The sequence below is a fragment of the Rhizophagus irregularis genome, chromosome 15 (assembly GCF_026210795.1).
Source record: "Rhizophagus irregularis chromosome 15, complete sequence".
Taxonomy (NCBI): Eukaryota; Fungi; Glomeromycota; class Glomeromycetes; order Glomerales; family Glomeraceae; genus Rhizophagus; species Rhizophagus irregularis.
The window spans coordinates 250,365-263,033 of NC_089443.1; the positions used below are offsets into that span (position 1 = coordinate 250,365).

A 12,669-nucleotide genomic window follows, 5' to 3' on the forward strand; every position below is an offset into this window, starting at 1 on the left:
TGCCCCCACTTTGCTCATCAAACAAATTTAATTATCAGGGAAATTTTTAAAGTCTCCTAATTTGGTTATTGCATCTGAAAAGGCTATTCGTATTATTGCATATCTTAACAAATCTATGGCTAGATTACATGATGAACAAAAAATAAATATTTTAAATATTTTGCGTTACTTCTTCCATTGGAATTCTCATTATTATTGGTATTTTAGTTTATTACAAACAAAATCAGATTTAAAGGTATTTACAATTATAATTTACAAATACTTTTAGTTAAACATATTTAACTTTATTTCTATATTTTTTAAGTGCTTATTTCTAATTATGCTCCTGAAGAATTTGATCAAGAAGGTCAAGACGAAGAAATTTACTATTCTGATAAAGAATCTGAAGCATGAAATAATAAGGTTTTGTCACTTGACATTTGTAAAATTATTGATAACGAAGTTTGGTGGAAGGAAATTAGGCAATTAAAAAAGCTTTTACTTCCTTTTTGTAGAATGTTAAACAAATTACAAGCAGATAATGCCCGTTTTGCTGGTTATTTTTATAAAATATGGCAAGAATATTCTGACTAAGATTTAGGGGAAAAAACGATTTCACGTTTGGAAAAACAGTGGCATATCTTTACACATTGAATATTTTCATTAAAAGTAATCAATCCTTTTCTTTTGCTCAACTGAGTGAATGGATGATTTACTATTTTTGTGCTTGGTTTAAACGGATGCCTAACACATTATTAGGAGAATTGCAAAGTTATCAAAAACAAGATTTTCCATTTAATAATATTTCATAAAACAATTTCGACATAGTATATCCCTATAAAAAAATTGGATACGTTTTTTATAAAGTTTTTATACGATTTTTTTTCCTTAGAAATAACGTATCATAATAGGATACGGAAAAATGCACAATTCCGTATCACTAAAAATATGGTTTGGATACGGAATTTGCACGGGATTTATATGGAATTTACATGATTTGATCACTGATTTTATCACGAAATTTATACGATTTGGTCACTGAATTTACTATTTGTATTACAGTTTACTATAATTGTATTTACATAAATCTAATTTCACTTTATTAAATTAAATAAAAAATAAAAAATAAACAAAGTACAAATACATTATGAAAATTCCCTCCTTATTAAAACCAACCTATTGCAACCAAAATTATCTATAAGTTCAGGTTCATTTGGAGTCAAACAACCTAAAAGAACAAAAAAAAAGATTGGAAACAAAACCCCCCCTCATATAGTATCTGCAATCGTCCAAGTCACCAAAGGTCAGCATTCCTACAAAAAAAGAAAGAGAACTCCAGAATGTCTGACCTACATAAAAGAAAAGAATTATGAGGCGTCTAATGAAAAAGAAACCAAAACAACAAAATAAATCCAAAACTGACCTACAAAAAAAGAAGACTCTGAAGCAACAAAACTGAAACAACCTACAAAAAGAAAAGAATCTGAACCCAACTTACAAAAAAACAAGAAAATTTGAACTGACCTAAAAAAAGAAAAAAATTCTGAATCATCCTACAAAAAGAAAAGGACTCCCAAACTGATCTACAAAAAAGAAAAAAGAAACTGAATATTCTCACAAAAAAAATCTGCTGGCCTATGAAATTAAATATAAATAAAGAAGAAAGGGGAATAAAGAATAAACCAAAAAAAAATATTTTTTTAAAAAGAGGGGTAACGAAGTTAGGAAAGTTAAAAAAAAATTTTTTTTTAAAGGGAGGACGTCAAAGTTAGAAAAATTAAAAATTTTTTTATAAAGAGGAAATAGAAATAGAAAGAAGAAATTTTTTTAAAAAAAAGAAGAGTGGGAATAAAAGAAAAAATTTTTTTTTAAGGGAGTGACGAAAAAAAATTTTTTTTCAAAGGAGAGTGACGAAAAAAAAATTTTTTTAAAGTGAGATATGAAAAAAAAAATTATTATTAAAAGGGGGTGACGAAGAAAGAAGAAAATTTTAGAAAAAATAACAAAAATAAGACAAGAGAAAGAGAAAGGAAAGGAAAGACAGAAAGGAAGATCGGAGGTTTATATAAAAAACAAAAAACGTATCATAACAAAACAATAAACAATCATGTGATCTCGTGTTATGATACGGAATTTTTGTAAGATTATCTTCTAAAAATATTAAGTTTAAAAATTCCGTATACATTCCGCATGATTAATTTTTTCCGTATACATTTCTTATACATTAGTTTTTTTAAAAAATGTTCAAAAATGAATTGCTTATTAAATATACGGAATTTGTATACGGAATCTATAGAAACGTACATAAAATGTATACAAAACGTATCCTTTCCGTATACATATTTCTTATAGGGTATATACTTGGCTTTTGGGATTTTGTATCTATGTACACACCAGATTTAAGTGCTTTTTGTACTAAAGTATATGCAATTTGCATTAACACTTCTTTAGTTGAAAGACTATTTTCTGCTATGGGACTTTTTCACACCAACAAAAGAAATCGTTTGGGCGTATGCATTTTAATATTTTGAATTATTTATTTGTTTTGTACTTTCTTAAATGTAATTAATTATCTATTTCATTCGGAAAAGGTTTTGCTATGAGTCAAATAAAAGGAGAGTTTCAATGGCAAAAACGATTAGAAAATATTTCACATGCAAATAAAAAGTTCAAAACCACGAACGTTGTAATTCCAGTAATTCAAGAACAGCAGGAAGATGGAGTATCTGATGATAATGATGATTTTTTTGATCAAGACCCTGAGTGTGATATTGAATCATCTCGTGAGTGGAGAAATTTAATAAAAGAATGGATTAAAATGGTGGGTGAAGATGAAAAAATAGATCAGACAGACGAAGAAAATAGTGAAAATTTAGAACCACTCATTGATCATGTTATGAATTTAAACCAGATTTTGCGTAAACAACACCCACTTACTAACAAAAATGCCAAATGGGAAGTTAGGTGATATATTTGATTTCAAAAAACTTCAGCCTCCCGCATATTTGACATTAATATATTTTGTTAATTTGCAGATGAGACGGAATAAATCAATTATATATTTGTGTTGGCTTAAAGAAAATGTCTAATATTCAATGAAAATTATTTACATTTTTGAGTATTCAGTTAATCGAATTGTTTATATAATAGTGATTTTTGAATATGAAAAAATTTTTTTTTCAAAGAGTTTCTTCATTATATTTTAAATAAAGTGTCATTTTCTTATTGATTAAAAAAAAAAGTAATTTTTTTAATAAAATTAATTAAAAATCAATTGAACATATTTCTTATATCCAAATGATTTATTGGACATTGTGGACATATGTCCAATTGGATGTCCAATTTGGTATCCAAATGTTCAATTGGACAGATGGTCCAACACTGATCATGGAGGTAACGAACGGTGTAGTTAGATTCATAGTGTTTAAATGGGATGGATTAATACTGAAAAAAATAGCCAACAAAAGACAAGTTGTGAGTTGTGACCAAAATTTCCTTGTTAAATTTTTTTTTTACGGTATAAAAATGCTTATACGTTCAGTTACTCCATAAACATGTAGCTCCTTAAATGTAAATAATTTTTTTTTATCAAAAATAGAATATCAATAATATGATTTTTTTAATGAAATCGATTAAAATAAATTGATAATCTTTTACATTCATAAAATTTTTAAAAATTATATCACATTCATTATTATAATTATTCCCTTTAAATAGTAAAGTTTCTATTCTTTATTCGTAAAAAGGATTTTTATTTAACGTGACAAAAATAATTTCAATAAATTTTTTATGTTCTTCGAACAAATAATGATTTAAAATTGTATTTTTTAATAATTTAAAAGATTAAATTAATAAACTCATTATTGAATCAAATATTCAATTATATTAAAAATTAAAAAAATAGTACTAAACTTCAATTTTAACTTTAAATTGCTCATTCCTCCCATAAGTTTATCAAATAAAATAATTTAAAGCAAACCAGCCAACTTTTAGAAATTAACAACTAATCAAAAAGTTTATTTTACTTTCATATTTTCATAAAATGTTTGAATAATTATATCATTCAAATAAATTTAAAATTTTGTTTGGATTTTTAAACAAAATTTAAATTATTCCTTTGTTCAAAAATGAGCTGGTGACTTAATATTAGTCGGTCAATTTTAGTTTATTCCAATCTTCAATGCTAAATTTTTGAGAAAGATGTTGTGAATAGTTAAGTCGTTTACTGGTAAGCAAATTTTGTGATTTTTTCAGTGGTATTGAATTTGTAGCCAATTCTGCTAATCGAGCTTTCCATTTATCTTCTATTTCCTGATTAAATGCTTCCTTAAATTCTTTAATTTCCTTAATTTCTAGCCCATGATCCTTGCTAAGTGAACTTAAATCGTCGATAACTAACATTTCCCATAAATCTGTAAGCTGGCTATTTAATTCCTTAGCCGTTGGACGATTGGTAGGAATAGGATCCCAACAACGTTTCATTAATTTAGCATATGGTTCAGGTGTATATTCTGGAAATTGTGGACGTTGACCATAACAAATAGCCAAAGCCAAGTTTTCATCATATTTCCTATCAAAAAAAGGTGGTTCACCACTAATCAATTCTGACATTATCATTCCAAACCCATAAATATCTGCTGCTTCAGTGAATTCTTTACCAAGTAAAACCTCTGGTGCAACAAATGGTAAGACACCATATAGTGTTTTGGTTGTAGAACTTTGATCCATAGGACGACACAGACCAAAATCTGAAATTACTGATCCGATACTATTATCAGAGTAAATTTTATTCAAAATGTTGCCACTGTGGACTGTGGAGATCCTTATGGCAGTAATTTGAATCATGAACACTTACTAGTCCAAGGCTAATATTCCAGAGAATAACTTTCCAAGTTAGGTTACTGTGATTTTTTTTAATCATTTTCCTTAGATTACCACCATTTTTGAATTCTGTAACAATGGCGTATTCCCCATTTTGCGGATCACGAGTCACTCCATAAATTCAAATAGTTTCAAAGCCACCTGTCTTACTATTCATTTTTAAATTAGAATTAACCTGCAAAATTTATAAAATTATTTTGTGAATATTTGTTTTTATTCTTAAAAATCTTTTATACGTGAAAAAATTCATTTAATTACCGTACTTCATTCAAAAAATCTGGGCTGACATTAATCGCATTCTGAAATTTCTTTACCGCCACTTCCTTTTTATTTTCTCGTCGCCATTCTGATTTATTAAAGTTCCAAGCTTGTTTACCTACCGCAATTGGACCATCTTTCCAAATAGCTTTATAAACACTTCCAAAACCACCATGAGCAATAAGTTCAATATTTTCAAGATTTGAGTATTCAATCCATTCAATTAATCTCCATGACATTGTTGTATTGAGTTGTGAATTTTGAATAAGTTTATCAAGATTTGAATCACCGCTGGCCCAATGTATAAAATTATTACGGAAATGTACAGAGTTACACGGTTTACAATAATCAAAATTATCTTTTCGGCCACATTCTTGACATTTATTCATCCTTATTAATTTTTTATTTTAAAACTATTTGTAATGAGAATAGAATAAATTTAAATTTACGAATTGATTGGTTAGTTAGAAATACTTTATTTATATGAAATAAAAAAGATTTACATAAGGCATGACCAACTGAATAGCCAACAATCTTCCAACACGTACACGTTTTTCGACATGTGCTCATCACGTTGTTTCACACACACGGGACGTCGGGACGATCACATTTCAAATTTTGGGAACTTTATAAGATTTAAATTATAATAGATTTAAATTAATCTTTTTTTTTCAAAATTATGATTTAATTATAAGCAATATAACTCGATTTTTTTTTTTTAAATTTAACATATATTAGTTTGAAAATTATGTTTTTATTCGTTATAAGAAGTTTTATTATAATTAATTTGTTATTGTACGGAGCGAAGTGTACGACATTATAATTAATACTTTAAAGTAAGAAATACTGTATTTGAGATAAAAGTTTTGTTCGCTCTCTAAAGGTGACAAATAAATAATAAACTTGTTTTTCTTCAAATTCAAAAAATATTTAGAAATCATTTTTTTTAAATAATCGGAAATTCGGAATAATCGGTTCTATTTTGTCTAGGGAACATTTTGGATATTGTAAGTTTACACAAACCAAAAATTATTCTGCAACGCCAATACTAAGATTTGATAGTTATATATACTTCTTGTTTAACTTGTTACCGAATTTTTTTTCTTTACGCACTATGTATTAAACGCTCTAAATATTTTTTTTAAATAAGTTATAAGCTTTAATAAATTATGTCTATTAATATTCGAAGAAATTTAGTTTCGTAAGCAATAAATAGAGCAATTGCGCCAATTGATTATAATATTTATAATAACATTCACAAACGACAAGAATTTATAGAACAAACAAATCTTGTTGATAATTCACTTACAAATGATGAAAAAACTGAAACAATAAGAATATGTAGTAATTATTATGACCAACAAAAAATTCTTTATAATGAAGGAACGAGAAGAATTTGCGAAAATTGTAATCAAAAAATGTTTGGCTATATTATATTGTGTATATTGTATCCGAAATTATTTAAAAGCAAAATTTTTCAAATTGGACATTTGGAAACACAATATTAATGATGTAATACAAAAAATGTCAATCAGAGACACTCGATTGCGATGTAATATGTTAGTATTTTTCAGTGTTCTAATTATCATTTGTAATTTTAGAGATACTTTTAGGATTTCGTTTTTTTTTTTATGGCTTTTAGTAAAATATATACATAGAAGTTTATGATGCAAAATGATAAAAGTAAATACACGGAAGAAATATTTATAACCAATATAAAGTTTTATTGTATTAAATATTGTTTGATGTATACCGATATTAATAATTTTATTGATGTTATTTTATTAGTTTTGATAGTAGATAATAATTTTTATATACTAAGTACAGGAACTCATCACTAAAAAAAGCAACGGTTTATAGACTGACACTTTATAAGCAACAGTTTATTTACACTTTAAAAGCCAAAGAGATATTTATTTTCAAATTTTTATTTATAACAAAATTTTTTTACATAAAAATCATAAAGTATTAGTTTCTTAAAATAATGTAAACCCGATTTCTTTAAATTTCTATTTTATTATATATTAATCTATTTAAACTATTTAAATAAATTATTTACGTGTTTATTTATTACACCTGGTCCTAAATTTCATTGGTTATACACATGGCGTGGCAGACGGACGTTGCATGATATCGAGTCTAACATATAGTAGTCCTTCGGACAATTAACAATTAATAAAAAAAATTTGGATTACAGTAATAATAAAGTCTAATTCAAAGTCTTTAAGCGTCCATCAGTGAGTGCCTGCTTACAAGCTGCACTTAATGCATTTTTATCTCCCTTTTTAATTTGACTTGCAACCGTGCGGCCTACATTGTTGTTATTCAAGTCCATTGCCTTTTCTCCTGAAGGATTTTTTGGATAATCTTCATGCCGATCACCAAAACCCTTTGCACCAGACACACCGAACTCGAATGTCAATAGTCCACTCCAGTAACAGTGACGATACGCATCTCCAGAACCGTTATGCAAAGTGGATTCAGGAAAATTATTTTTAGCCTTTGCTAATGCTTCTTCTGCAAGATCTCTTGCTTTATCGCAATCAAGCGCACGAGTCAGATGAAGTATACTTATACAATAATCTTTTTCTGCTTGATTCCCTCCGATCGAATAGTCAAAGTAATATCTTGTTTCAAGACGATGAATGGATGTTTTTGGTTCCACTGGAATTGAAAGAATATTGGTAATCACATTTTGAAGTATTACAATTATAAGTATTGTTTGATAAATCCAGGTCATCATGGAAACGTTGTTTGATTTTTTTTCTTTGATATAATTTAGCTTTTTTTTCGTGGGAAGCCTAGGCTTTTATTTATTTATTTTACGTAAAGCAGGATAAGGGAAGCCTAGGCTTAAGTGTGGGCTTAAATTTATATTTGAATTTCATATATCACATGATCCTTGCAAATAATAATGTCACAGTACCCACGCATTAAATGCTTTTTTTTTTGGTTAGATTCAATTTATTCCTCCCTGTATCCCTGAAAAAAAAGTCGATCCATTTTCTATATTCCATTTTTTTTCCGTAAAAGGCTCATATTTCCGGAATTAATAACCTTATATCACAGAATTTATCGATTTATCATTTTCCATGAATGGATTTGTGAAAGGCTCATTTTACGGAGTTTTTATAGAAATAACAGATAAAATTTTTTATGGGGTATGATGCTTAAATCTCGCATTCTGTAACAAAAGTTTGTAAAATAATATACAAACTTTCTTTAAAATTTTACAGTATGTGTATTTTTGCCTGCTCTGAAGATATTTTTGAATGTCATTTTTGACTTATTTGACAAAATTTTTTTCAGTTTTTTTTTTGTTAAATCACATGATGTATTTAATTCTTTCCAGAATTAAATGATCGGCATAAAATATCCTAAGCATCACACATGCGGGGCTAGGATTTAAATTTACCCTTTAATTAATTTATTAATTAGATAAGCTTTATAAGCTTTTAAAAGAAAAAAAATGTAACTCCATCAGGAAATTTTTTTCACTTAAAATTCACATGGAAACCCACATCAAATATTGGCGTAGTTTCGGCCGATGTGAATCCGTGTAGATTATAGAATTCCATATAAACTGACCTACCTAAAAATTTCATAATAATTTTTAGTTTAACGTCCTCTCCCTTCTATTTTTGAAAATTTCAAAGGTAATTTAAATACATATGTTTACAATTTTAAACTATCCTCCTCTCTTCTAAAATTGAGTCCCTATAAAAAATATGTATACGGAAAGGATACGTTTTGTATACATTTTATGTACGTTTCTATAGATTCCGTATACAAATTCCGTATATTTAATAAGTAATTCATTTTTGAACATTTTTTTAAAAAACTAATGTATAAAAAATGTATACGGAAAAAATTAATCATGCGGAATGTATACGGAATTTTTAAACTTAATATTTTTAGAAGATAATTTTACAAAAATTCCGTATCATAACACGAGATCACATGATTGTTTATTGTTTTGTTATGATACGTTTTTTGTTTTTTTATATAAACCCTTACTTTGATGAGTTTGATCTTCCGATCTTCCTTTCTGTCTTTCCTTTCCTTTCTCTTTCTCTTGTCTTATTTTTGTTATTTTTTCTAAATTTTTCTTCTTTCTTCGTCACCACTTTTAAAAATAATTTTTTTTTCGTACCTCACTTTAAAAAATTTTTTTTTCGTCACTCTCCTTTGAAAAAAAATTTTTTTTCATCACTCCCTTAAAAAAAAAATTTTTTCTTTTATTCCCACTCTTCTTTTTTTAAAAAAAAATTTCTTCTTTCTATTTCTATTTCCTCTTTATAAAAAAATTTTTATTTTTCTAACTTTGACGTCCTCCCTTTAAAAAAAATTTTTTTTTAACTTTCCTAACTTCGTTATCTCTCTTTTTAAAAAAATATTTTTTTTGGTTTATTCTTTATTCCCCTTTCTTCTTTATTTATATTTAATTTCATAGGCCAGCAGATTTTTTTTGTGAGAATATTCAGTTTCTTTTTTTTTTTTTTTTTGTAGATCAGTTTGGGAGTCCTTTTCTTTTTGTAGGATGATTCAGGATTTTTTTCTTTTTTTAGGTCAGTTCAAATTTTTTTGTTTTTTTGTAAGTTGGGTTCAGATTCTTTTCTTTTTGTAGGTTGTTTCAGTTTTGTTGCTTCAGAGTCTTCTTTTTTTGTAGGTCAGTTTTGGATTTATTTTGTTGTTTTGGTTTCTTTTTCATTAGACGCCTCATAATTCTTTTCTTTTATGTAGGTCAGACATTCTGGAGTTCTCTTTCTTTTTTTGTAGGAATGCTGACCTTTGGTGACTTGGACGATTGCAGATGGGGGTTTTGTTTCCAATCTTTTTTTTTTGTTCTTTTAGGTTGTTTGACTACAAATGAACCTGATAATTTAGGTTGCAATAGGTGGTTTTAATAAAGAGGGAATTTTCATAATGTATTTGTACTTTGTTTATTTTTTATTTTTTATTTAATTTAATAAAGTGAAATTAGATTTATGTAAATACAATTATAGTAAACTGTAATACAAATAGTAAATTCAGTGACCAAATCGTATAAATTTCGTGATAAAATCAGTGATCAAATCATGTAAATTCCATATAAATCCCGTGCAAATTCCGTATCCAAACCATATTTTTGGTGATACGGAATTGTGCATTTTTCCGTATATTATTATGATACGTTATTTCTAAGGAAAAAAAATCGTATAAAAACTTTATAAAAAACGTATACAATTTTTTTATAGGGAGTGGTACCAAATATTTCCAATTTTACCAAAAATTTTCGTCATGTTTGTTTAATTTATTCTCTAAACAGAAAGGACGTTAAATTAATATTTAGTTTAAAATGGCCTTAATATGAAAAATAAAACTATGGAAGATACATATTTTTCTAATTTCTTTATTCTAACTAATTGAATATATATAGAAATAAAAAGAAATAATAATGAATTTTTTCTTTTTTTTTTAAAAAAAAAGAAAAATATTAAAATAAAATACAAGTAAATGATACTAATTATTATGTAACATATTTTTCACTTTACTAAATTAATCACAATTTCATAATAATCAATTTTTTTTACGTCTATATTTTTACGTATTGCGTTCGTCATCTTTCACTTACCATCTGTGAAGGAGCTGGTTGCGGATCTAATACATAAAGTTTTGAAGCTTAAAGTAGATTTAAATAAATATTTTTTATATAAAGATGAATGATAAAATGAAAATGTTTGAAACATCATAACATAAATTCTAAAAGTAGCTGTATTTTTAATATTATAACTTTAAAACAAGAGTTACATCATCTTCAGTAATGTCAATATATCCATATTTATTACAATCTTCTTTGAAATCTATATCGTGATACGTTTAGAATAGTCTCCATATAAATAATTTAACACGAAACCACGTGCCGTAATATATGAACCCCGTGATATTGGGTGTGCGGTCAACTATGTAAATATAAATATTTTTTAGAGTTTAAATTTGATAAACGAAATTTTCATAAATTACTATAAAAAGTGGCCTCTTTATTAAGTATTTTGACATTTATTAGTTTCTCCAAACTATATTTACAAAAGTTACGAAGCTTTTTTTTATATTCAGTTAACTAGTAAGTTATTTTGCAATTGAACTTTAAATAGTTTGTCTATCTTGAGGTCTGATTTTTTTAAGAATTTTATTGTTAATGCAAGAAATGACCTCGTAACTTTGTTAATATAATCGTATCCTCAAACTTTATATGTTTTTTTTTCAGAATTGTTAAAGCTGACATCCAATTGAACATGAAATATAAATATATATAAGGGTGGTAAAATCATGTTGTATTAATGCTTTGCTAAATTAATATCATTTGCATTATCATTATTACATTATAGAAATTAATTGATATATTGTTATTTATTATTAAAAAAAATTTCAATTAATAATTTTTTATATATAAACAGATAACTTGACTTTTGATTTACATGTTGACCGCGCACCCACTTTTATAATAGACAAGTGATATTAATGTACATCACGTGGCATAACGCCCGGTAGTGTTTCGATCCGTTGCCGGGTTCAACCGGATAAACCCGGATAATTTTTTTTTTTAGGTATCCGGATAATTACGGTTTTTACCCGGATAAATATCCGGATAAAAAATGGTCGGATTGACCCGGAATCCGGATAAAAAATAAAAAAAAAATTTAAAAAAATTTAAATCATAACATTTCATATATTTTCAGATGAGTTAAAATATTATATATGATTACTTTAAATATTTTTTTTTATTGTTTTAATTATTCGTTAACCACAAGGAAAAATTTTAAGTTATGTCACAAGATTTGTCACATAATTTGAATTTAATATATTAAATTCGCGGCATTTATTATTGATTTGTTTTCAGATATAATGTGTTCTGTGGGTGGTGTTATTCCATGCTTAACAACAGATCCATCATATTTATAACTTTTTGTACATTTTCTCCATTATCTGATATAAACTGACAATATGCACGTATTTCTCCATTTTCACTTTGTTTTCTAACAAAATATTCCCATACCCAACTCACTTTTGTTTGTGGTTTAGTCATTGTAGTAGTTAGTTTAAAGGGATTTGGATTATTTGATATTTGACTTGTTAATTCAAGTACAGTTAACTTATTTTACTAGCACTTATCATCCTTTATTTTCCAAGTGTCCTAGATAATTTTTTAGGTCATCCTCTTTTTAGTATTAGAGCAATTTCTGTAACTTCATCACTGGACTCTTCATTTTCACTTAGAGTAATATAATCTTGAACGTTACTGTTTTCCATAATTTTATGAATTATTTTCCACTATTCAAAAATATGTTTCAAGTGAAATTACAAAAAAATCCAAGAAAATGATTACAGTATTTATTTATTTTGGTTAGGGCTTAGGACTACATTAACTAACTGTACTTAAATTTATAAATAAAAAAATAAATGCTATAAATAAATTTTTATATCAATCCCACGAAATTTAATTGTCATAAATTTAATAAATGCCACGAATTTAGTAGTTAATTAAATGCCATATATTTAATTAATTAAATG

The 12,669-nt window shown here is 26.5% G+C and overlaps 5 protein-coding genes across 5 annotated transcripts; 2 read left to right on the forward strand and 3 right to left on the reverse strand.

Moving 5' to 3' along the window:
* Positions 1-1,124: 1,124 nt before the first annotated feature.
* OCT59_006828 (uncharacterized protein) lies at positions 1,125-1,531 on the reverse strand (the record flags this gene model as incomplete). Its single annotated transcript, XM_066148436.1, has 4 exons — positions 1,125-1,207; positions 1,278-1,328; positions 1,403-1,444; positions 1,504-1,531. The coding sequence occupies 4 exons, from the start codon at positions 1,529-1,531 to the stop codon at positions 1,125-1,127; spliced, it is 204 nt and encodes a 67-aa protein (XP_065998325.1).
* Positions 1,532-2,578: 1,047 nt separating this feature from the next.
* On the forward strand, positions 2,579-2,947 carry OCT59_006829 (uncharacterized protein; the record flags this gene model as incomplete). The annotated part of the gene is made up of 1 exon (XM_025311827.1): positions 2,579-2,947. The coding sequence occupies one exon, from the start codon at positions 2,579-2,581 to the stop codon at positions 2,945-2,947; it is 369 nt and encodes a 122-aa protein (XP_025167976.1).
* A 1,178-nt stretch (positions 2,948-4,125) lies between these two features.
* Positions 4,126-5,507, reverse strand: OCT59_006830 (uncharacterized protein; the record flags this gene model as incomplete). The annotated part of the gene is made up of 4 exons (XM_025333951.2): positions 4,126-4,747; positions 4,835-4,844; positions 5,011-5,035; positions 5,124-5,507. 4 exons carry the CDS (start codon positions 5,505-5,507, stop codon positions 4,126-4,128), a joined length of 1,041 nt encoding a protein of 346 aa, XP_025167978.2.
* A 1,820-nt stretch (positions 5,508-7,327) lies between these two features.
* Positions 7,328-7,858, reverse strand: OCT59_006831 (uncharacterized protein; the record flags this gene model as incomplete). Its single annotated transcript, XM_025321772.2, has 1 exon — positions 7,328-7,858. One exon carries the CDS (start codon positions 7,856-7,858, stop codon positions 7,328-7,330), a length of 531 nt encoding a protein of 176 aa, XP_025167979.2.
* A 1,800-nt stretch (positions 7,859-9,658) lies between these two features.
* OCT59_006832 (uncharacterized protein) lies at positions 9,659-10,025 on the forward strand (the record flags this gene model as incomplete). The annotated part of the gene is made up of 3 exons (XM_066148706.1): positions 9,659-9,686; positions 9,746-9,787; positions 9,862-10,025. The coding sequence occupies 3 exons, from the start codon at positions 9,659-9,661 to the stop codon at positions 10,023-10,025; spliced, it is 234 nt and encodes a 77-aa protein (XP_065998326.1).
* Between the last annotated feature and the right edge of the window lie 2,644 nt (positions 10,026-12,669).